We start from the raw sequence: 26,995 nt of genomic DNA, 5'->3' as shown, positions 1-26,995 counted from the left end.
CTTAAGCACTAGTGGGTGTGTTGTCACCCCACTGAGAGGCTCCCATACCTCCAGGGTGTGCATGAGGCCTCCCGATGGGGCACCCCAGTTTGCTAGAGCCTAGTCCTGTCAGAATGCGCATCACCACTCCCGTGTCTTAGCAGCCCTGTCAGATCGGCACCATTATTGATCCCTCCTCTGTCATTAGCTGGACAAATAGATTTGACTTTAAGAGAAATCAATTTTTTCCATTGCCTAATAATTAAGCACAGGCCTCACTGATAAAGGGCCTGGCTGTTTGCACTGGCGCAGTGAAAGTTAATGCAAAGAGGTATTGAGGAAAAAGAAGGAAAAAAACGGTTGTTTATTTTAGCCTTGTGACGTTTCAGCAGCCAATTTCCCAGCAGCCAGAATTGGCTTGAAAACCGGTTGGGATGTTGGCTGTGGGCGTGGTTTGCACCACATCCGGGGTAAACATGTGTTTCTGAGCCCCAGCGTTTACAGCGCGATCATTAATAATCTCATGTCGGAGACCGTGTGGAACGGAGAGCAGTAAAGAGCAGTATAGAAATCCACCAGAAACTGAAGCTTCTGTGAGAATCTGCCATGGTAAATTTATGGTGCTGAGTAGTGTAGAAGAGCAGTTAGCGCTCTGAACTTTAGGCCAGCGGGTGCTGGGTGCAAGTGGAAGGCTGCTGTCGTGACATGACCGGAATAAAAACTGGTTCCTATTTTCGCAAGAGGCTCATGATTTTACCAAGCTCGTGGAGCACGTTTACTTTCACTTCATCATGGGCTCCCACTACTGAACTTTGAACTCTACTTCAGCACACCTCACTGGCCTTACTCTACTTTTACCACATTACACTCTTGAAGGGTGTGTGATCCCCAGTCAGCCATGACAGTGCAGAATACAAAATAACATTCAGTTTTTTAGAAATTGTACAAACTTCCTGATGACTCTAAACTGCCAAAAGAGAGGTGTCGCAGTCAAAACAGACTCAACCCCTTGCGAATTCCAGAATGTAACAGATTTGATCCCTTTCTTCTGTCTGTTTCCCTGCCAACTGTACTTGATTCTCCCTCAAGGTTGCAACATCTTTTCAAACTAGATTTCTCTATTTAATGTTTTGTTCCATAAAACAGAAGTGAAGTGAGATCAGAGACTCTCACTGAAAGGAGCAGCACCAGGGAAGGATATGAGGTGGCAATGTAGCCCCCAGGCAGGGGGCAGGCTGGGGCTTCACACACACCTCTGGGCAAGCCACAGAGAGGAAAGCACAGCCCACCACATCACTGTACTGTGTCAGGATGTGGTCATGAAACTTTGCCTAAATGATCCCTCAAACCTTTCAGACTGAAGGAAAGTGATGAATTCATTTCTACCCTTGGAAACCCATGATTGCGTCCGTGGAAGAGAGAGAACCTGAGCGGCCGGGTGGAAAACCCGTCCAGCAGGAAGCGTGCCGCTGGCCAGCCTGGCTTGAGCCTGACTCTGCAGAGGAGCGAGACGGACCAGAGAGACCCAGACGCAGGCAGCAGGGAGGAGCAGCAGCTGTTGCTTCCTTAGGTGCCCTAAGAGTTTGATAAGGTGTTCGATGTTTTGTAAGATCACCTGTAGGACACTGACCTTCTAAATCCAGATGGATCAATCATTTACCGCAGTATGCACTAAACTATTACTTTATGTAAAAGCCCTTTTTTCCCATGAAAAATACAATAGTTTATTTTTATTTGATCTCTAGAGTCAAAACGTTGACCTGGCAACAGCATAGCTGTTCCTTGTTATAACAGTGAGTAAGATGTGCATGAAAACATTGGCCCTTTCCCAGAATTCCCTCTTACATTCCTTCCTTGTCTTTCCATGACTTGCACCTCTGAGATGCACTGGACATACAGTACACTGCACGATAGTAGAGTGCACACTGCGGATCTGTCCGTCTGATTCACTGTTGTCTGAGGGGTGGTGTTGTTTTTCCTGTTAGTGTGGCATGCCTGCTGTTTCCCCTCGAAGGTCCGATACTGTGTCTCACTTGTGGCACCGCAGGAGTGCGACTCTGTTGTCGTGTCTCAGACTCGTCTTTATTCTCTCCCCTTAGCCTGTAAGTGTGACACCTCCTGGGCTCCCTTGACTAGCTTGCCAGTTCTGCACAGCTGGCATTGACGCACTTTCACACCTGGACACCCCCTGAGTGCTGCTGAGAGCTGCTGAGAGCTGCCTGGACTGGAGGAGAAGCTGGGAATGTTGCTGGAAAGCTGAGCTTGAGGCCACCGCCTACAGAGCTGTGATCAGTCTTTCGCATGTAGTGGCTCTGTCTTCAGTAGAAAGGCCTGTTGTCTGCTCTCATTACAGCAAAGCCTCCACATTCACTGGACGGTTGAATTTCATCTACTGACATGTAGTCATTGCCTGTTCAACAACACCAGCCTTCTGCCACCCAGAGTTCAAATGAGACTTAAGTGGCAGAATTGATTTTTCAGCCTTTTCTATACCAACTCTTGATAAATCATTTGCCAAGTCTGAGACAAGATTGGTCGCTTTGCGACAGGGATTAGAATGAAAGAAACAAAGCGGGCGTGATCTAAATCACCCGCCTTCAGGCCATGTTAATCAGAAGCAGTTGACATGGAGCTGGTTTGCTTCTCTTTTAGTTTGAATTCCACTTCGGGCACTGCGTAGCGGACAGCAGGGTGTCCTTTTGCACGGTGCTGTGACCCAGGCAGGAATCTGTGTTTCTTTGCGCAGTCAGTGGCCACAGAGTCCGTCCCTCAGCATCACCAGCTTCTCGGGCTGCGGAGGACTGACCACAGCTCCTCTGTGTCACATCACTCGCTGCAGGACTGCTTGCTCTCGGTTTCAGCCCTGCCGTCCATAGCGCTAACAGACAACTTTACTGTATAATGCCTTGCAGGCAGAAAGCCTCTATATTTTCTTTGTTACAAAAGAAGTTATCAAGAGATTAAAATTCAATAGGTCATGCGAATCTTGCTAAATGACTCATGTTCCTGATAACGGTATTTGAACCAGTGTGGACTCTGGACTGGGAAGTATTAGGGAGGGTTGAGTATTCCCGTGTGATTTTTCAGATTAATGACACTTTTGTTTGTCTGGCCTTGGAATCTTTATAAATCACTGTTTTGTCCTTTGGGAATATTATTTCAGGAAAATTTACTTCAAAACCTTTTATCTTTTGAACAAAACCTGTTCTCAGACTCAGATGTTGCAGGGCGCATTTGGGGTGCAGAACATGGCTGCCTTCAGAGTTGACAAGGGTGTGGATCTGACAGACAGCCGACTCCAGACTCCTGTACAGCACTCGCTCAGAAAGACAGACGCCACAGATAGTAGCCTCTTCTAATGCACCCAGAACCAGAAGACCTCACCACTGAAGCCCTGTGTTTAAAAGGCTGTATGGGAAGGAGATAAATGTGAGCTGTATATCAGCTTGTCAGCTAGCGTTAATGTTCTCCAGCTCTAATACATTCGATTAGGTCTCCAGTCAGGCTAATGCCTTCAATACCACAGTGGGTCACAGAGTGCTGGCAGTCTGATTGTGCTTTGAGGTTGACCACTTCACCAGGTAGCTATCCAGGCTGCAGACTCTGCACACTGCTCTGGAATGCATTGAATATAAACACTGCAGCTGAGCCACAGGACCTCAGCTTTTAAATCAGCCTTGGTCTTTGCCTTTGTGTAATGGAAAACAAAAGAAATGGAAAGTAAACTTTGACATTGCACAGCACCGGAATCAAAGCCTGTCCCGTTTGGACCTTTGCCTACACATGACCGCTGATATTTGCAATATTTTCAGAAACCTCCAAGCTCTTTATACATTTTGCTTCTCTGAGGTTTGTCAGAAGACTGTTTCTTGGAGGGCAGGTGTGTCTTCAGGTTGTCAAGGTCTCCTTAAAGCAGCATAAGAACGTTAGAAAGGTGACAAAGGAGGGACATTCCTTTGGCCCATCTAGCCACGTGGTAGTGAGTTTCTAATTATATAGATATAGATATAGATATAGATATAGCCAGCAGCCATATCACCCTGCAACTCACAACTGGCAACCCACTGAAGCTAAGCAGGTGTGAGCCTGGTCAGTACCTGGATGGGAGACCTCCTGGGAAAAACTAAGGTTGCTGCTGGAAGAGGTGTTAGTGGGGCCAGCAGGGGGTGCTCACCCTGTGGTCCATGTGGGTCCTAATGCCCCAGTATAGTGATGGGGACACTATACTGTAAACAGGTGCCGTCCTTCGGATGAGATGTAAAACCGAGGTCCTGACTCTCTGTGGTCATTAAAAATCCCAGGGCGCTTCTCGAAAAGAGTAGAGGTGTAACCCCGGTGTCCTGGCCAAATTTCCAATTGGCCCTTACCAATCATGGCCTCCTAATAATCCCCTTCTATGAATTGGATACATTACTCTGCTCTCCTCCCCATTGATAGCTGATGTGTGGTGAGTGTTCTGGCGCACTATGGCTGTCGTCGCATCATCCAGGTGGATGCTGCACATTGGTGGTGGTGGAGGGGAGTCCCCATTACCTGTAAAGCGCTTTGAGTGGAGTGTCCAGAAAAGCGCTATATAAGTGTAAGCAATTATTATTATTATTATTAATTGGTTTGATAATCTCATCTCATCTAGCCATTTCCTGGAAAAAGCCAGGATATTGACTTCAGCCACATGTATGGTATATTGTTCCATACTATTGCAACCCTTTCCATAAAGAAGTGCCTCCTGGTCTCAGTTTTAAGTGCACTTTCATACAGCTCGCACTGGTGTCCTCTGGTTCATGTTCCACTGCTCGCTCCGAAGACACCTTGTCCGTGTCTGAGGGTTGTGAATACTTGTATCAGCTCCCCTCGTAGTCTCCGTTCAAGACTACAAAGGTGCTGTTCCTTCACCCTGTCATCGCAAGTCCTGGAATGTATCTGCTCTTGTCTGGACTCATTTAGAGCAGCAACACATTTTCTACAATGTGGTGACAAGAATTGTACAAAATGTTCTAAATGTGAAGAAGCACTGAAGAGCTGGGAGAATCTTATTTTGGTCCAGTTTGTCTGGCTGATTCAACTCACTAACAGCTGAACTGGAATAAAGACCCAAAGACACACCTGCCCTCCACGACCAGGACTGGACACCCTGACGGTGAGGGGTTCACACAAGCGCCCTCAGTACCAGACTGCCCTGTGGGGTCAGATCAGGGCTTCTGCCTGTGCATTTGCAGTGCTGTGCTTGAAAAATAAGACGCAAAAGTTTTCCTCTGTCCCAGAGCTTAGTTGGGGTCTTTCCACTGTCTCTGAGCGCATCTTAACGTGGGAGAGAATGGAATTAGCACAAAAGGTCGCCCCTTAATAAGTCTTTGCTCACCACAGAGGGTAGGAGTTAGCTTTGAGAATTCAAGAAAGGAATTTCTTAAAATCAGTTTTGAAAACTTACATTAGTGGAACACTCCCAGAAGTTCCCAGATACACTGCCTTTTCATCTTTTTCTCAGTAATTCTACACACCTGTGTGAGAGTTACCCGGAGACGCAGGACAGTACAAGCGGTGTAGTGTTACTGTGCGCTGATGTGTGATGCTGGGATGCGTCGCCGCTCAGAGAGATGGGATTAATGCCAGACTGCACAGTCCTGGAGGACAGGTACACCTACTGTATACTGTAGATGTTTTTATGGAGAGTGAGTCTAATGAGGAAGCCACAACAGGACATCTTTGAGTCCGTTGTGGCGTCTGAAGCTCGGGCTGTTCTCGAGGGCTCCTGTCTGTGCCTGGGTGCGCTCTGCACAGCTGTTCTAAGCGTGAGCGGGTTTTTCCCCGAGGCTGCAGAGCAGCATGAAGTCACGCGTGACTAACTGGACGAGCCCGCGAACCTCTTCCAGGGGTGTTCCTGGCTGGCTGAGGCAGGGGTGTCTCTGAGGATGAGCTCTCCTGAGCCAACTAGGACATACTGCAGAAAAAGACTCTTGGGAAACCTCTTACACTTGGCTTTTGTGAGCAAGAATCACAGCACTGAGCCGCACAAAGTACCCTTCCTCACGGTATCGATTCCTGTTCAGCACAGAGCATGCCAGTACAGATGACATAGAGAGAAATAATCCTGCTTGTTTTCCTCTGAACTACGCAGCACTGGCACTGAGTTGCCATCTCTTTCAAACAGTAGAATCATTCAGCCGATAAGAGGAGAACAATTGGAAATGGATGTAAGCTCACGCCTGTTTAACCCATTAGTAATCAGAAGCACCAGGAACCAGACAAGATAACCAGTCTGCAGGCATGTGGAACAAACTGTAACCAGACTCCCCTTCGCCTTTCAGCACAGGTGGACAAGTGACGGACAGTGACCACAGCACAGACAGTGACCACACAGACAGTGACCACAGCACAGACAGTGACCACACAGACAGTGACCGCAGCATGGACAGTGACCACACAGACAGTGACCGCAGCACGGACAGTGACCACAGCGCGGACAGTGACCACACAGACAGTGACCACACAGACAGTGACCGCAGCACGGACAGTGACCAGTCAAACTGTGACCACAGCATGGACAGTGACCACACAGACAGTGACCGCAGCACGGACAGTGACCACAGCACGGACAGTGACCAGTCAGACTGTGACCACAGCACGGATAGTGACCACACGGTCAGTGACCGCAGCACAGACAGTGGCCACAGCACAGACAGTGACCACACAGACAGTGACCACAGTACGGACAGCGACCACAGCGAGTCCACAAAACACACGAACCCGTGCCTACTGCTTTTCTGGAAATGAACCGCGGCGCCACCAGCAGGGACTGTAAGTAAAGGAGTGACTCACGGTGAGGGGCAGCGAGCAGATGACGAATATCAGGGTCATGCAGGCCAGCAGCACCAGGTGCTCCACCTCCTCCTCCCCGTGGCCCAGCCAGCTCCTCCTCTTGCGGCCGGAGGAGACCACCGAGCCCCGGCGGAAGCGCTGGGCCCTGTACATCCGGCACAGGCTGACGATGACGGAGCCGTTGCACAGGAAGACGGCCAGCACGAGGAAGGCCATGAGCGCGGCGTAGGACAGGGAGAAGGCCAGCACCGCGCCGCCCTCCCCCTCCCCGGCTTCCATCTCGATGAAGCACCAGGTGCCGGGGCAGTACTGCTTGTGCTTGCCGTAGCCGAGGAAGGGCAGCGAGCAGAAGAGGCAGGCGAAGGCGTAGACGGCCGGCAGCAGCGCCTTGGCGAGCCCGCGGCCCACGTGCTTGGAGTAGAAGTAGGGGTGGCTGATGGCCAGGCAGCGCTCCACCGCCATGGCGAACAGGATGAGCATGGAGGCCAGGCCGAAGAAGGTCATGGCGAAGGCGAAGAGGTCGCACAGGCGGGGGCTGCCCACCAGCCCCAGGAGCGAGGCGTTGCGGGCGTACGAGACGAAGACCATGGGGCTGAGGACGCAGGTGCCCAGCAGGTCCGTTGCGGCCAGCCCGGTCACCAGGATGCAGAACACCGAGGACTTGCTCCGCTGCTCCTTCCTGTGGACGCCCAGGATGGCCAGAGCCATGACGTTGCCCCCCACGCCGGCGAGGAACATGATGGTGCTGACCGCCGGGTTCCCGTCCGCGTGGATCCTCGTGGTGTTCTCGCACGTCTCGTTCGGCAGCATGGCTCCCATCGGCTCAGGGGCCGCGAAGCGCCATCGGACCCGCCCGCACCACGGGCTGGACCTGCGCAGGGAAGCACCAGGAGCTCAAGCAGGCGATCGGCGCCCCCGACCGCAGACAGAGCTGCCCGCTTCTTCCAGAGCACGGAGCTCCGCACAGCCCGACCCCGCTCACGAATCTACACTTCCTTACAGAAACCTGAATTGTCTCAAATCCTGAACTGAAAAGCCGCGCGGTGGCTGCCGGAGCTCTTACCTCGCTGACACAGACCGGTACCGGCTCGGTTCCTCTTCCCCCCGTGTCGGGATCGTCGTGCTCTGAGGTCCCGCTCAGCGCGCTCGGGTCCGAGCTCGGGCGCGCTCCAGCGGCTCCTCAAGCGACTCCGCGCCCCGGGCGGTCCGCTTCGCTCTAAGGCAGGAGAAACTCTGTCACATTGAGCAAATAAAACAGAAGAACCGCCTGCGCAGCCCGGATGCTTCACCCCCAAAGGAAGACGCGCTGTGCGGGGACCTGGCAGGAGCAGGAGCCACCCGTGCTCGTGATCACGGCCGCCGGCGAGCTCTCCTCGGGAGCGGCCGGTCCTGCTCTCGAGCAGCTCGCGCAGGAGGGCGGTTCGCCTTTAGACATGCGCCAGGTGCTGCTCGGGATTACTCATCTCTGTGGATTCGCACACGAGGGCTGAACACTTGAAGGGAACTTTTGTCTCGATTCTGCCCCGAGCGTCTCTGAGCGCGAGCGAGCGTGTTCTGCCTCGCGCCGCTGCGAAGCCGGACTGGCGCGCGGAGCGAGTCGGAAGGGACCGACGTGACCGGTGATGACAGCGCGCGCACCCCCCACTCGGAACATCCCCTCGCCCCCACGCGCGAGGAGCCCTTGCAGAGCGTGATGCCCCACGTCTTTCCAGGCGAACCCGGATCGCGATGTGCACCCGGAGCTCAGATGATGTGCAGAATTAATAGTCCCGCAGCGACTATTACAAACATTTTCCCCAGTTTTAACTATTATTTTCATGACATTTTGATTCAAACGGTAAATCTATTCTGAATCTGCTTCAATCTATTAAACTTGAAAGTTAAACCTATTCTTAATGCGCTTCTGTAATTCTCTTTTTATTATCAATAACATGAGATTCACTTGCATTACAATAACATATTTTATTTACAAACGGCTTATTTTACTAGTTACTGAGTGTTTAAAATAGAGACATACTGTACAGCCCAGTAACCCGTTGAAATGGCAGAATTTAAATTAAAACCTGCCACAGACTAGTGGGTTATTGTATCGTTTCTTCCCGGGGAGGATTTAGGCTAGACACCTGGTTGTACAGTATGTCAAACTTTATTGTTCGTTTTTGCGGGGGTTGTGCATGTAACGTTTTGACAGACGGTCACACCTGAGCTCGGGAAACTGGTTTCTGTGCGAGAGCCGCCGGGAGTCACGCTCACGCGTGTCGTGTGCGCAGTGTATCCTCCGACCGAACAGGCTGTCGCTGCGTGCTGCTGCACGGCGGTGCTCTGTTGTCGACGGCGACAGTCCAGCAATGTTCTTGCGGACTGTGGTTCGAGTTTCAGGGCCCTGTGTCTGCGCGCCGCGGGCAGATCCGAGAAACCCGCCTTGTTAGCACGAACTCGTCATTACTGCTGTCTCCACAGCGACTGGTAACATCGTGAAGTCACGGCCCACCCTTTGTGTGCTACTGAAGTGCTTAATTTATGTATGTTTGTCGGAACATCTCACGCGAATGTTTCTAGCCTTCGGGGAAAGGGAGCGCAGGCACAGCGGCTCCGAGGCAGTGGGCAGGTCCAGTGTTCTCTGGCGGTATCGACGTCCCGGATTCCGCCGCCCGGTGAAACCGCAGATGCTCCGTGGAGCGCGCGCGGGGCTGCGGTTCGGCTGGGTTTGCGTCCGACCCGTCGCTCGAGCCGCCGCCCGCGTGGAGGGTCGATCAGCCGGGTACGGAAAGACCCTCGAGCTGTCTACCAGGAGCGTCCATCTCCACAAGATTTTGTTCACTTAAAAATATATTTTAGATATATATATTTAATTTAATTTTTGAAAACAACAAAGAATACAATACAACCATATAACATTTCAAGACAAAAGCATCGTCAGGGGTACATATTACAAAATAAATACAAATTATGAAAAAAAGTTTAAACAAATTCAAGATAAACTCCTCACTGCTTTCATATTTTTACAATTTGAAATATTCTGCAGATACTACTTTACATCCATTTTAAAATGTTCAAACATAGGATTCTTCCCAGACCATTTCATTTTGTGTATATGATAACGTGCCATTTTAATAATTAAGTTAATTACAAACGATATTTTGGTATTGTTTTCGATGGGGCTGAACTTTAACATAACATTCATTTAAAAAGAAAATTACACTCCCCCGGTGTAATAGAGAAGTCGGAGGTACTGTAAATGTACTGTAGTGGACACAATCCCATAGCTAAACACCATAGGGCTGTTATAATTGCGCTAATAACACCAACGATTACACTAATGGGACTAATGATATGCGGAAAATCCATGAACAGCCCGCAAAGCATTAGACTGCAATATGAACAATGTATCGTTGCTTGAAGGTAAAAAACTAAGTGTTGAAAATACGTGGAAAATTCTCGTCAGTTCCGGTTTTTCCTCTGCGTGGGAAGCACTTTGTCGAGCCCGTTGGTTCACATTTTTAAAAACGTTAATGTGAAAACTAGATAATGTCTGTGCTGCACCTTCCCGCGTCGTTGTGGTCTTGGGGCGATAGCGCCGCTTCTCCGGTCCGGGGATTCAGAGCAGAGGGTCAGGGAGGCGGGGCGCTCTAGTCAGAGCTCAGCTCGATCTGGCCTCCAGGTTCAGTCACAACACACAAAACATACTACAGCCTCAGAAAGGATTCAAAGAAGAGGGTTCCTGATCTCAGCATTGTCGAGTCCTGAGGGGTAAAGGAACTGCATCTCCGCCACTCACAGCAAATGAGATTTGATTCAGGTGCAGCATATGGATCGCAGAGGTGCGAGCTGGACCACCTCAGTGCCTTGCTTGTGTCAGAGTGCGACTCAGATTCCTCTTTGTTTTTCAAGGCTTTTTGATTTCCTTCCCAGCTTTCCTTGGCCAGGTCTTCTTGAGAATGCAGCAGTTTTTAAACTTTTAAAACAGCTCTCAGCTCCCAGTGATCTGTGTTCAATTTTCCCTGTGACTCTCTTTAGATCGTTTTCAGAGTGCAAGAATGGCAAGGTGCTCCCATTCCCATGGTGAATTTCAAACCCATTAACATCATAGAAATAAATGTAGAAAATACATGTAAATATTGGTAAAAAAAGCCACTCTCTGGAATCACTCTCTGGTTGCCAGAAATCTACCCGTCAGACTGTGGCGTCTTGGCTGGGCTGGGATTCGGGGTGCCAGTCCTGCTCGCCCTGCTGAGCCAGCCCTCCAGGGGCATGGGGACTGTCCACTTCAGTCCAGCACTGTTCTCTGCTCCCAGTTCACAGCTTCATGATCTCAGCTCTTCCTTCATCACTACATGTATCTTTTCCAACCTAAATAATTCCTGATAAAAAAGGAAGCTGCTTCAGGATACTGAGTAGGGCAAGCCGGCCAGCGCTGCATTAATGTGTCTTTATTAGTAGAAAATGGTGATTTCCCTCAGTTCATACCAGTGTACCATTCCAATCAGGGTGGTTATTTTGGATCAGAGAGGCTGTTTTGAAGGGAGGAACTCTTTGAATGTTCCTCCAGGTCTGTAGTGCGGGTGGAGTAGGTATCCTCTCTGCTGTCATTAATAAAGGCAGTTTCAGGGTCCCGTGCCCTCTGCTCTTAACAGCAATAAGCTGTGTATTAACTAAAAAGACACTTAGCATCTGTTTTGAGACACAGCAACATTGCTTAAAGACTTCAGTGGCTGTGGCCATCTCTTTAATCAGTTAAATCAGAATTTTTAAATAAGATATGGTATGAAAATGAATGCAAAATACGTTTTAAAAGATAATGTTTAGGAAAATATTTTTTAGTTCTACATTTCAGGTTTTCCATTTTGTATCTGTTATTTTGCTAGAGTCACCATGGTGCCTGCTAAATCCTGGGTGAGAGTTATCTGTCTGCACAGGCCCTCAGGGTGAGACATCAGTGTGCTGAATGTGTGCTTGGACTTGAGTGTCACAGCTCTTCATGTAACACCCACTGGGTGTGGACTGTGTTCCAGCGATGTGCAGTGGTCAGTGAATTATCAGATCTGAACATGGCGCTAAAACCCCAAAACTTAACATCTCTGGGCCTGCGGTGTAAATACAGCACAGTATCTGCCATCTGCGTGAGCGTCTACGTCAGGCCATGCTTGTGTCTGCTCCAGCTGGTCTCGCGCTGTAGCCATGCTCTCTCTGTGGTATGGCCACCCATTGCACAGTAGTATAATGCTGGCCGTGTGTACTCCAGAAACCTGTTAAACCCAAATCAATAGGAAAATGTACAGATATCCACAAGAAAGTGTCGACATTATATATAAAGCAGATTAAACACACAGTTCTGTATTTACTGAGACAGGAGTGCGTGCAGGGGTCTGTTTAAACAGTGCATTTGAAAGTTGTGAAGGCAGATCACTTTTCTATAAATGTCCTGGGTTTGCAGTGCAAGAGGGCCCCATGTCCAAAAGTGGAATTCAATGGTGACTGCGTGGCCCCCTGCCTCAGCTCTTGGTTCCTTGGGGTGCTGAAGCCTGAGGTCCTGATGCCCCAGCACGGGCCAGGAGCCTGCCATGGGCCTGAGCAGACAGGCTCTTTATAGTGAGCAGGTGGGAAGGCACCGCATCCTGGAGTCATACCCACGTCCAGAGACAAGGGTGGCTGAATGGGTTCGACTGAGTTGAGCCCAGTCCCAGTTATCGCCCCTCACTGAGAGCCCTCTGCTCACCAAACAGCCATCTTCATCTGCCAAAGCACGCAGAGTCACAGCCTGGGGCCGCAGCAGGAGCTCAGTGGAAAGGATGAAAAGCATTATTTTTTAAAAAATGTGACACAAACAGGAGGAGAGTAATTGATGCTCCTGACAGATCTGTATAAGCAGAGACTGGAAAAGAAGGGCAATCAAAGCTTCATTATTTGTTAGAGGGGTTATTTTTGGAGCACCGTGCTGGTGCAATTCATTTACTGGTGACAGAACAGCAGGGCAGAGCTTTAACTGTGCCAGAACACCCGGAGCGATTTTCAGCTCCTTTTCTTATGGCATTTAACCTCCTGGGAGAGAAGGGAAAAAGACTTCCCCCACAGTTCGCTCGCTGGTTTCTCTCCAGCGCTGGAGGTGGGCATCAGACTCTCGTCCTGGAGTCCCGGAGCTCTGGAGTCCTGCTGCACGGTTGGTCTTTGAAGCACTTTCCTAGTTCGGCAGCCTTTAGCTGGGGCTTCTTCCGGCTCTCAAGACGAGTCTCACTGCGTCAGGACAGGACTTCAGCCTGGTCAACTGAGTCTTCGTAGACAAGTAAAAGCACAGTCATGGGCTAGTGTGGCATGCGCTGGTAAAAGCACAGTGAAGCACAGTGAAGCATGGTAAAAACTGTGTTTATCTGCAGTGGCAGAGGGGAAGATGACAGGATTATTTACTGAATTGTTCAGCAGTGACAGCTCTGAAAGGGCAGGCCGAGATCACTGAGCTCTCACTTTGCCTCACTGCTTGTCTTGAGGAGGTGTATGTTTAAAAATAACAACCCTGTGCATTTTACAGGGATTACTTCACTTTTTACCCAGATTTCTTTAAACCTGCTGCACCGGGCTGTCACAGCTCTGTGATTTCCCAAGTAAATGAATGCCTGTAGCCCTTTTACATTTTAACAATATTGAGTGTGTACTGAGGATTGTTGATGCTGCAGTTCCTTCACACTGCTGGTTCTACAGGAAAGAAAGTAGATGAGCAGTGGAAATCGTGCAGCAGGACTGAAGACTGTGCTGCCGTGCTGTATAACCACCCTGTTCATGCCTGCCTGATGGCATCTAGACCCTCTGTGAGGCAGAGCTAAAGCTTGATGTACAGATCTGGCTGCTTTAAATAACAAATCAGGGCCCCTGGCACCTGTGGACAGCAGCAAACTAGTAACACTCCAGCAGGCAAAATGCATGAAATTGCATGAGTAGGCTTTATGTTCATGTAATCGCTTCCTGTGTTGATGGGCCACATTAATAATTGACTACAAGTCCTGTGATACAGTACATAGATCTAACTGCAGCTGAAATGAACTGATGAATGATTTTGGTACAGGACTAGTGTCATGTCCCTTGGTTTGTGAATATTTGCAGCACGGAAGATGCAGCTCGCATGTGTGCACAAGGTCGTATGTGTTGAAGACTAGAAAGCAGCTGCTAAGCAGTTCTGATTCACAAAAGCCCAGAGAACTGCAGTAGTTCTCTGTCTGAAAGGGCAGGCAGCAGCATGCTTAACAGATACCATGTACTAAACTTAAAGAGTCTGAAAGGTGTACACACGAACTTAGAAGTGCATGTGAAACTGAATACGCACTGCTGTGCACTCCCATTCACCCCTGTTTCACAGAAAGGAAAGCTAATGCAAAAGAAAAAGCCTTTTATTTTTTCCTGTTTCTGTGCTGTTTCACAGCACTGAGTATTATCAGCCAAGCTCTGTCTGCTCCACCCTTCTCCCGGAATTGCATTGCCTTACTGCTGTTAAAAACCTGGTTCACTTGGCGAATCTGCTGGGGCTCCAGGCAGTGGGATCTTTGGATTCAGCGATCCCGGGTACATGTAGGGCCGGAGTTAGTGCAGAAGCAGACGTTTGCCTGGTACCATGTTCATCGCTCAGGGCTGTGTCTGGATCACCACCTGCCTAGACAGACCTCCTGGTGTCCCACTGACCAGCCCCTGACTCACGCCTGGTGGCCACAGTACCTTCAGCACAAGGCAGACAGTCAGAGCATGAGCAGCTCATGATGTGACACATCTGAATCCCTGCGGCAATCTGGCATTGAGTTTGAATAATTATATTTTATTGCCTCTGCAATCACATACCCTTTCTTTAAAGAAACAAATCATGTCATGAAAGGATTTTCTTTAGTTCCCCTTTCCTTTAGATATGTCTGGACTTTCTTTTCTTGCACAAAAATGTTAACAAAGAATTGTGTAATTTTTAAAGAACTCAAATTCAAGCCTTTGTGCTATTTTCCAAAAATAGTTATTTTCTTTGCACCTGTGATGTCCTTCCCTACACATCATAATGTAACGCAACGGGGGCTCAGGCAGGCACCCCTGCCGCATTAGGTCGGCCCTCCACCATAAGGGGCTCGAACCCAGGACTCCCGCGCCACTCAAGAGGGACCCAGCCCAGTGAGCCAAAGAGAGATCTCTCTACAACCCACTAGCTGTAGTCCTGCTATCACAGGGAAGGGCGGTGACGTCACCTGCTCTGCTAGCCGGCTCTTACACAGTGCCTGTCGGCCGTAAGTGTTACAATATTAATTCCAGGTTTAGTTCTCTGTGATGGTTTTTAAAAATTGTCAGCCTGTGCAACACGATTGCTATGGCATGTGTCCTTGGTATTGCTGTAGATCCGAACTGTATTTTGTCAAGAGGGTCAAGTGAGGTCAGTCTTGCGTTGCCGGTCTGCTGAAGGATGCTGCTGTTGCTCGACAGAGCCAAGAGGAAGCTGGGAGTTTCAGTTCTGTTGGACACTTCTTGTTCTCTTGGGCCTCTTCTAGTCACACCCTCACTCACACCCACACACATGAAACCTGATCGCATCTGCCAAGCACAGCATGTCTAAGAATAATATTTAACAACAAGGACAACTAGCGCTGTCTGGGGTTGGCTGGCCCTTCTCAGGCAGGAAGCACCTACAGATGTGCATATTTTGTTGTTGATTTTCATTTTTATTTTTGGGAAAAGATGAGGAGTGTAGCTCAGCTTCTGGCAGTGTGCTGCACTAGTGGGTCTGTGAGCTGTTCCATTCCAGATCGCTCAGTCAGAAATGAGCGCAGCATGAGAAGACCTCCTAACAAGATATTTTGAAGTTGTTATAGTTGTAGTAACGAAGAAGGTTTTTTTAAAAAAGCAAGTGATTGAAGCTGCACTTAAACTGAGTGATTTGAACAGAGCTGGTCTGCTGCAGAGTGTTTGTGAGAAAGAGAGAGACAGTAAGACAGAACGATTCGTGTCCTGGTTACAGTCAGCTTTCTTTCCACTGTGGAAGGTGCCCTTGGCAGGTCCCTGTTACTTGTAAGGAAGGGAAATTTAAAGGTGGTTTAGAGACTGGGTGCAGCAGAACCAGAAACATTTACACCCGCAGCTTTCGAAGGATTCCAGGTGAATCCCTTGAGTTTGCTCCCGGTCTCCCTGTGTGCTGCTGCTGAAGAGAGGAGCCTGGAGCACTGACCGAACTCCGGGTCTTTCCCCAGGAGGCTGAGACCTTCGACCGGAGTCTCCCCAAAGTGCTTTCGATTGCAGGGCATGGGACTGGAGCCTAAAGGCAAGAACTGGCTTTTTCTTAAACAGAACAAGGGTCAGGATTTGTTTTGGTGGAAAATTCCTGATTAATGAACGACATCCATGCACAAAAAGCACGGAATTCCCCAGCATCCTTTCAGTGCCACTGCGGTGTTGAGGAGGCAGTGGGCAGGAACTAACGATCCATTTAATTCCCCTGAATTAATCATCCACCAGCTCCCTAATGCAAACAAGTGAGAAATCACTTCCACTTGTGTGATTGTAGTTCACTGCACATAGGAGCTCAGTTATTTTAGAGATTTCCCTCTCCAGCTGGCCTGGAGTTGATGAGTGACTTTCAGCTTCAGCTCCAAGACTGCTCTCCTTAAGTCTTTCATACGAATGCCAGTGGAGTGACAGTGGAATGCAGCAGGTGCTTATAAGACAGTTATAATGTGAATACTGTGCAGCCATGGAAGCCATAGAACAAAGGGGACAAAGACAGCAACCGCATGAGGACACTGCCTCAGTCCAATAGCCTGGAAAAGGGCTGTGTGCCCTCTGGTGCACGCAGTGATATTAGTACCCCTGGGCTGTAGTTCTGTAATTTTCTATAATAATAATTAATAATTGCATACACTTGTATAGCGCTTTTCTGCACACACCACTCAAAGCAGCAGCCATAGTGCGCCAGTACTCTCACCACACATCAGATATCAGAGTGATGAAGTCAGTTCAGAGATGGGGATTATTAGGAGGCCATGATTGGTAAGGGTCAATGGGAAATTTGCCCAGGACACCAGGGTTACACCCCTACTCTTTTCGAGAAACGTGCTGGGATTTTTAATGACCACAGAGAGTCAGGACTTCGGTTTTTAGGGACCAACACAGACAGCAGGATGAGCGCCCCCTGCTGGCCCCACTAACACCTCTTCCAGCAGCAGCCTCAGCTTTCCCAGGAGTCTCCCATCCAGGTACTGGCCAGGCTCACACCTGCTGAGCTTCAGTGGGGCTGCCAGCTGGGAGCTGCAGGGTGATATGACTGCTGGCAATGGAAGCCAATTTCCCATGGTCTAGTCTGTATGTATGTTGCTCCATATAACAGCATCGATGAGAGTATTTTTTAACATTGTGAGTGTCCTGTACCTTGTCTGTTCCACTGAGCTGCTTTGACAGACATTATACGACCATGATAAAAGGTGGAGCTCACGAGCACACCTGTGTCTGCTGCAGCCCAGCCTGGTGCATGGACACAGGGCCTGATTACATACTGTGAAAACATTTGGAAAACTGGACTGATTCTGAGGTTTCATAATGAATACTAAGTGAAGAGAAAAGCCCTGAACAATAGTGTGATAATATTTCTGAAGTCTCAAGATTTTCACCGATGTGAGGAGAAGGCTGTCATCTGTGGCACAAGCTCAGCTGTTTTCGCTGCATGAGTACAATCAACCTCAGATCACATCTCGCACCCTGAGCCTCCAGCAGACTAGTCCTGCACCATCCTCCCTCCCCCCACAGGCCCATGTGCTCAGCTGCTCCTCTGAGGCAGTACAGGTGGTGATCTGGCCTGTCCAGGGGAGACCCTTCTGGAACCGATACTGGACAACGACAGGGAGCCATCGATATGAAACTGCTCACAATTGCACTAGGAAATCGTTTTCATTTTCAGAGCATGATAATGTTGCACTCATCTGTTTTTTAGTTTATACTTACAGTAGTATATTTAGTCTCCCTTTGATAAGAACATTAATAAATGAATCCCTAGTTTCTCATGCAAGAAGGCAGCAGTTTAGTCCCATGAACTGAGAGCACAGAGATTTATGTGGGACGGGGGTGTCAGAACTGTGTATTTATAGATTTATCTCCCATTAAGAAACATTTCTCTTGGTGGAGTGCAGATTAAACACAGTAACTCGAACCAGCTTTCTGTGCGCTCGGCGCTGCCAGCACGAGGCCTGCGGGCAATGTCGAATAAACATTGCCCAAATACAGGATGATTCTCTTCCCTGACAGCACGGCAGCCGCTCGGAGCGTCACAGCAGCTCTGTAAGTGGGCTTGATGGCTGCAGCTGTAAACTCCACAGGGCAGCAACACAAACAGAGCGCAGCTGCCGGCACTGTGGGGGGGGGCGCTCGTCCGGGTCAGCTCAGGCCACATCGATCCAGCGTCACTAAAACTGTTCACAGCTCCGCAGCACTGATATCCCGGTTCTGTGGTGATTCAGAGGCCCGAGTGCTCTAATGGACGGCCTCAGCTGGCTTCCTGTCAGGTGGCGTGCCCTGCTGCTCCCCTGGGTGCGACACTGAAGGCCAAACCTCAACCTGAGCTCCAAGTCACTTTACTTGAATCCGTAGTGTGCAAACCTGGTCAAAATGATTATTTCTTCTGGCCAATGAGGAATTTTGTTTTTTCTAATGGGAACATACACAGACACACACATACTGTACAGCCAGTGCAAGTGAGGATTTTGAATACTTGAATAAGGACCTTGAGTTTTTTCTGCTCAAGACTAAAATGTTTCAGTTTGTTTAACCTGTCAGTAGGATGTTCCTTTAACCCCAGGTCTCATATTTAGCTAATTGATTCCAGAGCAGCAGTTTCTTGTTTGTAATGTGGTGACCAAAGCTGAGCACAATGTTCTGACTGAGGTCTTACTAGTGTGTTGTACACTCTTATCATAACATCCCCTGATTTAAACTCTACAATTTTGACTGTACTGTACATCCTAACATTGTACCCTCCGAGAAAGCAATAAAAAGACAGAAGATGAAAGTCATGTGTGAACATGAATACCCTAACTCTTATTCATGTGTAGCTTCTTCAAGTTCATTGTTTCCCATTTTGTATTAATAGTTCACTCTAGCTACCTGAATACAGCATTTCGCTCTTGTCTACATTAAATCATCCACACGTGTCACAGTCATGAATCATAAGATCTAAAGATTTCCTATGCAGCTTCTACAGTGTTTGCTAATTCTCTTACTTTGGCATGACCTGCAAATTTCACGAACCATACCAGAATCTTGATTATTGAAATGAATTATGAACATCAGTGTGTAATTATTCCCTTATTGTTCTCTCACTTGTGTTTTCTTCCTTCTGTCTTGACTGTTTGAAAACACTGAAACAATACTGGCATTTCCTCACTCACCCACGTCCCTGATTCCATTACATAAGACTTCACAGCACCGAAACTGCCCTGTTCAAAGTGCTTAACGATCTTCTAATAGCTTCTGATTCTGGTTCTCTATCTATACTCATACTTCTTGATCTCAGTGCTGCTTTTGACACTGTTGACCATAACATCCTACTTTCTCGTCTTGAGGCTGTGTTTGGAGTTTCTGACACTGCCCTCAAATGGTTCAAATCTTACCTCACTGATCGCTGACACTTTGTCTCTCTCAGTGGGTACAGGTCTGAAGTTGGTCTTGTTAAGTCTGGTGTTCCTCAGGGCTCAATACTGGGCCCCTTGCTCTTCAGCATTTACATGTTTCCACTTGGTCATCATTTAAGATCACATGGCCTCAGCTTTCATTTCTTCACTGACGATACTCAAATATACATCCATACCAAACCTGACACTGATGTGGCTGTCTCTGTTCTATCTAATTGCATCTCTGACATAAACATTTGGATGACTCAAAACTTCCTTCATCTTAACTGCGACAAGACTGAAGTCATGCTTATTGGCACCCCCCATCAACTTCGTAAAGCCATTCCTGTAATCCTTTCTGTAGATGGCTCTGTACTTGAGCTTCAATCAAAATTGAAAAACCTTGGGGTTATATTTGATTCTGGCTTAACATTCAACCCACATGTGCAGCATACTGTCAAAACATCTTTTTTTCACCTCAGAAATATCACTATACTACGCCCTATGCTATCACTAACTGTGGCTGAAAAGCTGATCAACACATTTGTGTTCTCTCAAATTGACTACTGTAGTGCTCTACTCGCTGGGGTATCTAAATCTACTCTGAAAAAACTGCAGTATGTCCAAAATTCAGCAGCCAGAATCCTGACCAGGTCTAGTGCAAGTGTTCATATTACTCCAGTCCTGGAGTCCTTGCACTGGCCTCCGGTCAAATTCCGTGTGGACTTTAAAATCCTCATGCTCACCTATAAGGCTCTGCATGGCTTGGCACCTCAGTACCTGTCTGAACTATTATCTCCTTACTCCCCACCTCGCAACCTTCACTCTTCTAACTCTGGTCTCCTTACTGTCCCCGAAGCCCGTCTACATTGTATAGGTGACAGGGCCTTCTCCTATTATGCCCCCAAGCTCTGTAACTCTCTCCCCAAGGATATCAGAGAGTCACCTTTTCTAAACTCCTCCAAATCCAGACTCAAAACCCTCTTGTTCAGAAAAGCCTTAACTTAACTGGTTCCATTCTTCACCCCTCTGCTTCTCTTAGGACCACCATCCACAGTCTCCTCTATACTGTATATTGTAATTGTGTTTTATCTTGTGTATTCTTTTTAATTATTGTTGTTGTCATTCTGTAAAGCGCGTTACAGAATAATTATTATTATTATAAGACGGCATCATAGCTAATTTGTAAATAAAGTGGTCTGTATCACACTCTGAACTCTATGCCCTTTGAATGCTTTGTTGAGGTCTGATTATCCCATACGCCTGTCCCTGCTTGCTTAGAGCTTATGGAAAAAATGAGGAGATCAATGACCCCTGTTGTCTCTATTAAACACTGACAGAAGTTCCCACTCAAAAAAAGTCAGAATTGTTTTTTAGATTTTCCAACATTCCTCCTAACCTCATGCTTGACCATTGTCACTGCTGCCTTCTACACCTGTGTGCTTCGCCTTCGCTTTGCCTCGTCACAGTTTTCTTAGGATCTTCAGTGGCGTGTTGTTTATTAGGTTGTCAGAGCCATGCAGATCTCCGGAAATCACTGGGGTGGGTCTTCAAAAGGCTTTGATGATTCAGTCCATGGTTTGCCAAGTACAGTTACAAGCTCTTTGTCTTCCCTGCTCTCTTATCTCTGCTTTCTGCCTTTCCACTACAGAGAAGCCAGAGCAGCTTCACACCACACCAGAAAAGTCACATTGACTTCTCTTGCTCTGCAAATCCAGAGCCATGCTAATGGCACATTGAACATGGGCACCATGCCCCAGCAGTCTTGAATCAGCCAGATCAGTGCTAAAGCTGGTGTTCTGTTAACCATAATTAGATTAGGCGTCTGTTCATTGTGTGCTGCCACAATTACATTTTTCTAGGAGGAAATTAAAAGGTCCTCCCCCTGTAAGTTAACAATAATGGACTGTGGGCAGCTAATTTGCACAGGCTCCATGAAGTGATTATGGAATGATAAATGGGGATGATCAGGGATATAATTAAATGATTTGCAATCAGGCTGCAGTGCAAGGAGGGTCAGATGAAGAAATAAAAATGTGCTGTGTCTCAGGAAGGGTCTGGGCTTGAGTTCAGTCCTGAGTAGTGGGGTGAGGCTGGATCACTCGTTAGCTCTCCTCTGTGCCATGTCTTAGGTCTACATCCCATCTGTGGCTTCTGAAGAACAGCACTCTTCCATCCCTTCTGTTGTTATCTGTTTGTGTGAAGTTAGGAATGCACAGTATCCTCCCCTTTCTGCTGAAAAGATTGCTGGTTGGGCAACCAGGGTCACTGCTGTGGTGCTCAGAGTACCCCAGGGGGAATGCAGACCACCCTCTGGAGGCCCACAGTGATGTCGTGGTTCACACTGGGACTCTGCACAAGCAATGGTTCAGCCCTTCATTAGCCCACTATAAAGTAAAATGTTTCCAAGCAGGTGTGGAGCTTCAAGCTCCAATTTCCACACACAGTGTGCCATATTGTAAGAGGTGATCAGTAAACACCTCATCTGATGTCACTGTCAATTCTGCATGTGTCCATTGTGGGTTAACTTTTCCATGTCTGTGGGAGCTGGGGAATTTCCCATCCCATATCCTAGCCCCCTGTGCTGCAGTTCCTACAGGTGTTCTCTTGTCTGTTCTACAAGTGCAGATCAACAACATGAAGACCTTCCTTGCTTGGTTCCCTTTAGCTCAATGTTCCAAGATCCCCAAAACCCGTTTCTGAAAAGGAATCTGACCTAAATCCCTACTACTGTGCACAGTACATCACGGCATTTGCAGGCTTTTCCTCTGCTCTTCTCTGAGTCTCAGAGCTAGGAAATAAAAGGAAATTCACTCCATAAGGCCTTGCAACCTGGAATCTCAGTGATTCAGCACGTAAAGGAAATCAGACCTTTACTCCCCCAGTAGTTAATTACAGTTTGATTGCTAGCAGAGTGGAAATGGATTTGATGTTGATGCACATTTACCTTTGAACCCGATTTTGTGGTTATCATGTCCAGGGGTTTTCATACACTGAAACTGTTTGGGAAGCAGAGTGCAGGCAGGGGGGTACCCTGATGTCATCCTCCAGGTGGAGAGGAGAGGAATCACTGAGTCAGTTGATCCAGAGAGGACTTGCTTTGCACAGACCAGGCTGGGAAAGGTTGAAATTAATTTGGAATTTGAGCAGAACTAAATGCTTTGCACCCCCATTCTTTTGACCAGCCACAGGGAAACTTGTTGTCACTTGGAACGTAATGTTACAGAGCCCCTGCAGATATGTTGGACACCGACTGGTCAGACTATGTGGGACAACATTGAATAATGTCCTGGGCTTCTGCAGGTAGTAAGACGGGCTTTGGCAAGGCAGTGTGTGTTTTCCACTAGGTTGTACAATATTTCCAGTTCAATTCCAGGCAGTGCAATAGCCCTGTTGCTGTGCAGAGAGTTGCTGTGCTGGGTTGGGAGACCTGTGCCTAAGGTGTTTGTTATTGCTTGTCTGCCTTTACAGCTAAGAAATTCATTTTTTGTTAAATTTCTTTGCAAAATGAAACCTTGAAGGCAGAAGCTAATTACATTGTATGTTTTCACCGGCCAGACCTGTGCTGATGTCTGTTGCCGTGAATCACAGTAGCAGGGCTGGTGCTCTGTTATCACATCACCCATAATTGTCCAAACGAGTTCACACAGCTGAGGTTTCTGACACTGACATGGTGAAGCCATCTGGGGCTCAGTGCTGCTGCTGTGTCAAGGCACATCTGTTACTAAAAGAATGCAGATTTTCAACAATAAGTAACTGCAAGAAAAGTGAATTAAGAAGAATAATCTATTTATCAAGATTATATAAGAAACTTATTTTCACACATATCTGAAGTAGTATTTCTTGTTTTCAGTAATAAAGCAATATTAGTTATCTAAGGCACTGTTGTTTACTTTACAGATCAGTTTAAACGAATCCTGAATTTTGCCACTTGTTTTTTCCTAGAAAGGACAAGCAGCTGGAGCTCCAGGTCGCATCCTCACACTGCAGAGCCCTTGCAGGATGAACAGAAGGACATCTGTGTCTTTACCGCGGCTCTTACATACAGTATGAACGAGAGGGGTTTGGTAGCCCATGTGTTTACTGGTTGATCTAGTAAACAGAACCAGCAGTCCAGGTGACTGCAGCTGCTCTGGCCAGCACACAGAACAGCGAGCTGTTGTTTTCTTAAAGCATTAGTAACAAACAGGAATGGGAAATACAGCAACCAGGGTGGCATTCAGCACAGGAGAACACAGTATCACTTTCAAACAGTCTTTGTTTCCTGTTTTTAAAATTAAATTCTGCGTTTCATTAAAATAACCTAGCAAGTAGCTCTGAAATGAGAAGGTCGTTTTGATAGCATTGTTTCTGCAGAGCTGAAAAAAAGATCAAATAATCTGAGACAGAGGCAATGAAGCTGTGACAAAAACACCAGGCACAAAATGGAGCAGGCACAGACACAGTCTTATTGTTGTACCATAGACACAAACTCATTGTGGAAAACCATGTCACTTTTTTAAGGGAGTGCTCTTTATAATGTAGTAGGTCTTTTACAAGTCACAGAAACCTTAAGAATCATGTCTTAATTCCATGTCATTTCCATACGTGGGTATTTCTTGATGCCCCTGTCTGATGATAATCCTTCACAGGTCCAGATGGCTGGTGTACTGTGTTTGGAGTACTTGCAGAGATTCTTGCAACTGAATAGATTTTGTTTTGTCTTCTTGAAATGGATGCAGGGTAGCTCACATCTTCCCCTAGCTTTGCTAGAAGGATTGAGACAAGGCATTTGCGTAATGGAAAAATAAACCAGACAAAATACTTCCAGAAAACCTCAGAGTGCCAGGTGGCTCAGGATGTTAGTTCAGAAGTGCTGTTGGCCTCCTGGGTCTACAGATCTGGGTGTACTCCTATCAATCACAATGGGCAACATGAGAGCAGGGATTCTGTTCAAGGCTCTGCAGCTGACTAGAGCATCAGCGATTCCTGCTCCACAGCTCGACTCGTCAGGTGAACCTCAGCCATGCTGATCCCCAGAAGGACCTCTCAGGGGGAAGATTGAGCCCCTGTTAGCCAGAGTCTGGCTGATTCTTTTTCTGGAGCCATTTTTCCTCAGAGACGCTTATCTTTACTGCATCTCAGGTGTGTGACTTAGCATAGCTAAGCATAGCTGATCTGGGTAACACACACAGAAAAGACATTACAGCTTTAGAAAGAGCAGAAGAGCAATGAAAAAGATTCCTTGTCTCAGGCAACTGTCATAAATGTACAATTCAAAGCAGCTAAACCTCTTCAATTTTGAACATTTAATTCAGCTGTAGTTATCAATCCTCTGAGATCCTCTGAGTCCAGGCATCATTTGTTGTTTTTCTTTGCTGTTTTGCGAAATAGGAATGTAGATCAAACCATGGTGTGGTCCTCAATCTGCATAAATATCATAGTGAGGACTGATACTTACGTTAGCTTGACAGCAAGGAAAGTAAGCAAGTAAATAATGCAACAGAATGGTCAAGATAGTTCAATCTTTGACAGGATTTCACTAAGAGATCTGGCTGATATCATTGTATTTCATTAGAAAAACACTTCACATATGTTATAAGTACATCAATGATTGCACAACAATTTCTGGGAATAATGATCTGAAATAAGGGGTTCTGTTGCGCCAACAAATGTGGGAGGAGGGGGCTTAACTCAGGAGATCTCCTTCCAGTGTTACTCTGGCATGGCAAGCCACACCAGTCTGAGGTGGGGGGGCTGGGGGTCCGAGGTTAGTACACAGCGCTTGTGGTCATCTGTCCTCAACCGCCACCCCAACTCCACCCGGCCTGGAACTGACCCAGACACCTCGCCCTCCTCCACCCCTTTCACAAACATTGCGTGACTCAGAACCAGAGGCCCTGACGATTATTTGTTTTGTGCTCCAAAGGGCCAGATGTGTGACATAGCACTCTTGACAGCCCTGGGTTATTTACAGCTCTCTGCTGAGACCTCTGGGACATGGTCTGAAGTCACTGGGCCATGACAGTTAGGTAATGAAATCCAGGCAGGCAGGAAGGCTTGGTCATGGTTCAAAATGGTTATCAGGGAGCATTAAAAATTTCATTGCAAGTCTAAATCAAAACCATAGTGACAGCAGGGCCTGGACACTCTGTACAGCTGTGCCAGGCTGAGGAGAAGACAAGGACAGATGTGCTGAGGGGTGGGGCTGTGTTGAGGAGAAGGACAGATGTACTGAGGGGTGGGGCTGTGTTGAGGAGAAGGGCAGATGTGCTGTTGGGTGGGGCTGTGTTGAGGAGAAGGACAGATGTGCCGAGGGGTGGGGCTGTGTTGAGGAGAAGGACAGATGTGCCGAGGGGTGGTGCTGTGTTGAGGAGAAGGACAGATGTGCCGAGGGGTGGGGCTGTGTTGAGGAGAAGGACAGATGTGCCGAGGGGTGGTGCTGTGTTGAGGAGAAGGACAGATGGGCTGAGGGGTGGGGCTGTGTTGAGGAGAAGGACAGATGTGCTGAGGGGTGGGGCTGTGTTGAGGAGAAGGACAGATGTGCTGAGGGGTGGTATATTCAAGATGTTAATTCACAAGTATTGCTCCCCACCTGAACTATGTCTTGGGATAGACTCTCACTCACCTTCTGTTCTGAACTTAATCAGGGGCTCCTTAGTAAACAGGAATAGACTGAAACATCATACCATTATGGGGTTTTCCTGGTGTGTTGACCCTAATCCCAACTAAGAGAGAGTCTTTGACATCAAAACGAAGGTTGTATGGACAAATGTTCCAGTGTATTAGGCTGTAATAGGTGAGTTGACAGCAACAGAATGTACATTGGCAGAAAAAATATAGCAGTATGTAAAGTAATTTAAGTAATTTAATGACAACAATCAATCAAAGTGTATTTATCAAATGCACAACAATACAGAATGCAGCAGTAGTTGCTGGCAATGAAATGTCAATGTCACCACAATATGGTGGCCAGTCACAGCTCATTGACTGTCCAGGAAAACATCGAGGCATCTCCGCTATCAGCACAAGGCATGCTGCAGACAGCGTTTGGTTGAATAGTGCCCTCTGGTGGCCGCTCTGTGTAGAACTCAATCAGTGTTCGTCTACCCACTTCTGAGGAACAATTGTCAATAAACTGCAGAAAAGATCAATTCAGAGGGACAAATAGAAACGAGACAGCAGGTGACACAGCAGCCAGTCCTTCGGCATTGAGGGGCCATGACACCTCACAGTCGTTCCTTGATGTGTCTTTATCAATAGTGTGATTAGAACTAGCAGCTCCTAGAAAAGGATTTAAGTAACATCTGTAAAAGGTTTAATACTGCGGAGGCGTAGCGTATTGAAGAGGAGTTTGCCAAAAGATGATGTTTTTTGCTTCTCTTCCTGCAGACTGACAGAAGGGCGGGAAAACGGATTGGCTGTGATGTCACCAGCATGGAGCAAAGCTGCGAACACAAACTGGAAACAGATGTTCAGTTTGTAAAACATCTGCAGTTGTGTCGGCATTCTCCATTGCTCTGAATTATTTCCACTCCCTTCCCTCTAAAAACCAAGGTAGGGGGGACAGAAGATGCTTTACTGGGACTCCATTTCTTGCCCTCAAGTTCCAGACG

At 47.6% G+C, this 26,995-nt stretch overlaps 1 protein-coding gene across 2 annotated transcripts in view; it reads right to left on the bottom strand.

Moving 5' to 3' along the window:
* The window catches only part of ptgir (prostaglandin I2 receptor), a 32,003-nt gene extending 22,856 nt beyond the window's left edge, over nucleotides 1-9,147 (bottom strand). The window contains exons 1-3 of one of the 2 annotated variants that reach the window (XM_088627328.1): nucleotides 8,997-9,147; nucleotides 7,859-8,011; nucleotides 6,796-7,666 (exon numbers count right to left, since the gene is read on the bottom strand). In XM_088627328.1, coding sequence (XP_088483454.1) covers nucleotides 6,796-7,614 — 819 coding nt within the window. In that variant the 5' untranslated portion in view covers nucleotides 7,615-7,666; nucleotides 7,859-8,011; nucleotides 8,997-9,147. Of the gene's footprint in view, nucleotides 1-6,795; nucleotides 7,667-7,858; nucleotides 8,012-8,113; nucleotides 8,544-8,996 lie in introns of those variants that run through there. The other variant, XM_088627327.1, reaches the window with a different exon arrangement.
* Between the last annotated feature and the right edge of the window lie 17,848 nt (nucleotides 9,148-26,995).

This window comes from Lepisosteus platostomus, chromosome 4 (assembly GCF_059453375.1).
Source record: "Lepisosteus platostomus isolate fLepPlt1 chromosome 4, fLepPlt1.hap1, whole genome shotgun sequence".
In the NCBI taxonomy this organism is placed as follows: Eukaryota; Metazoa; Chordata; class Actinopteri; order Semionotiformes; family Lepisosteidae; genus Lepisosteus; species Lepisosteus platostomus.
Note: the sequence above shows the minus strand (reverse complement) of the source record. Positions and strands in the feature narration are given on the sequence as shown.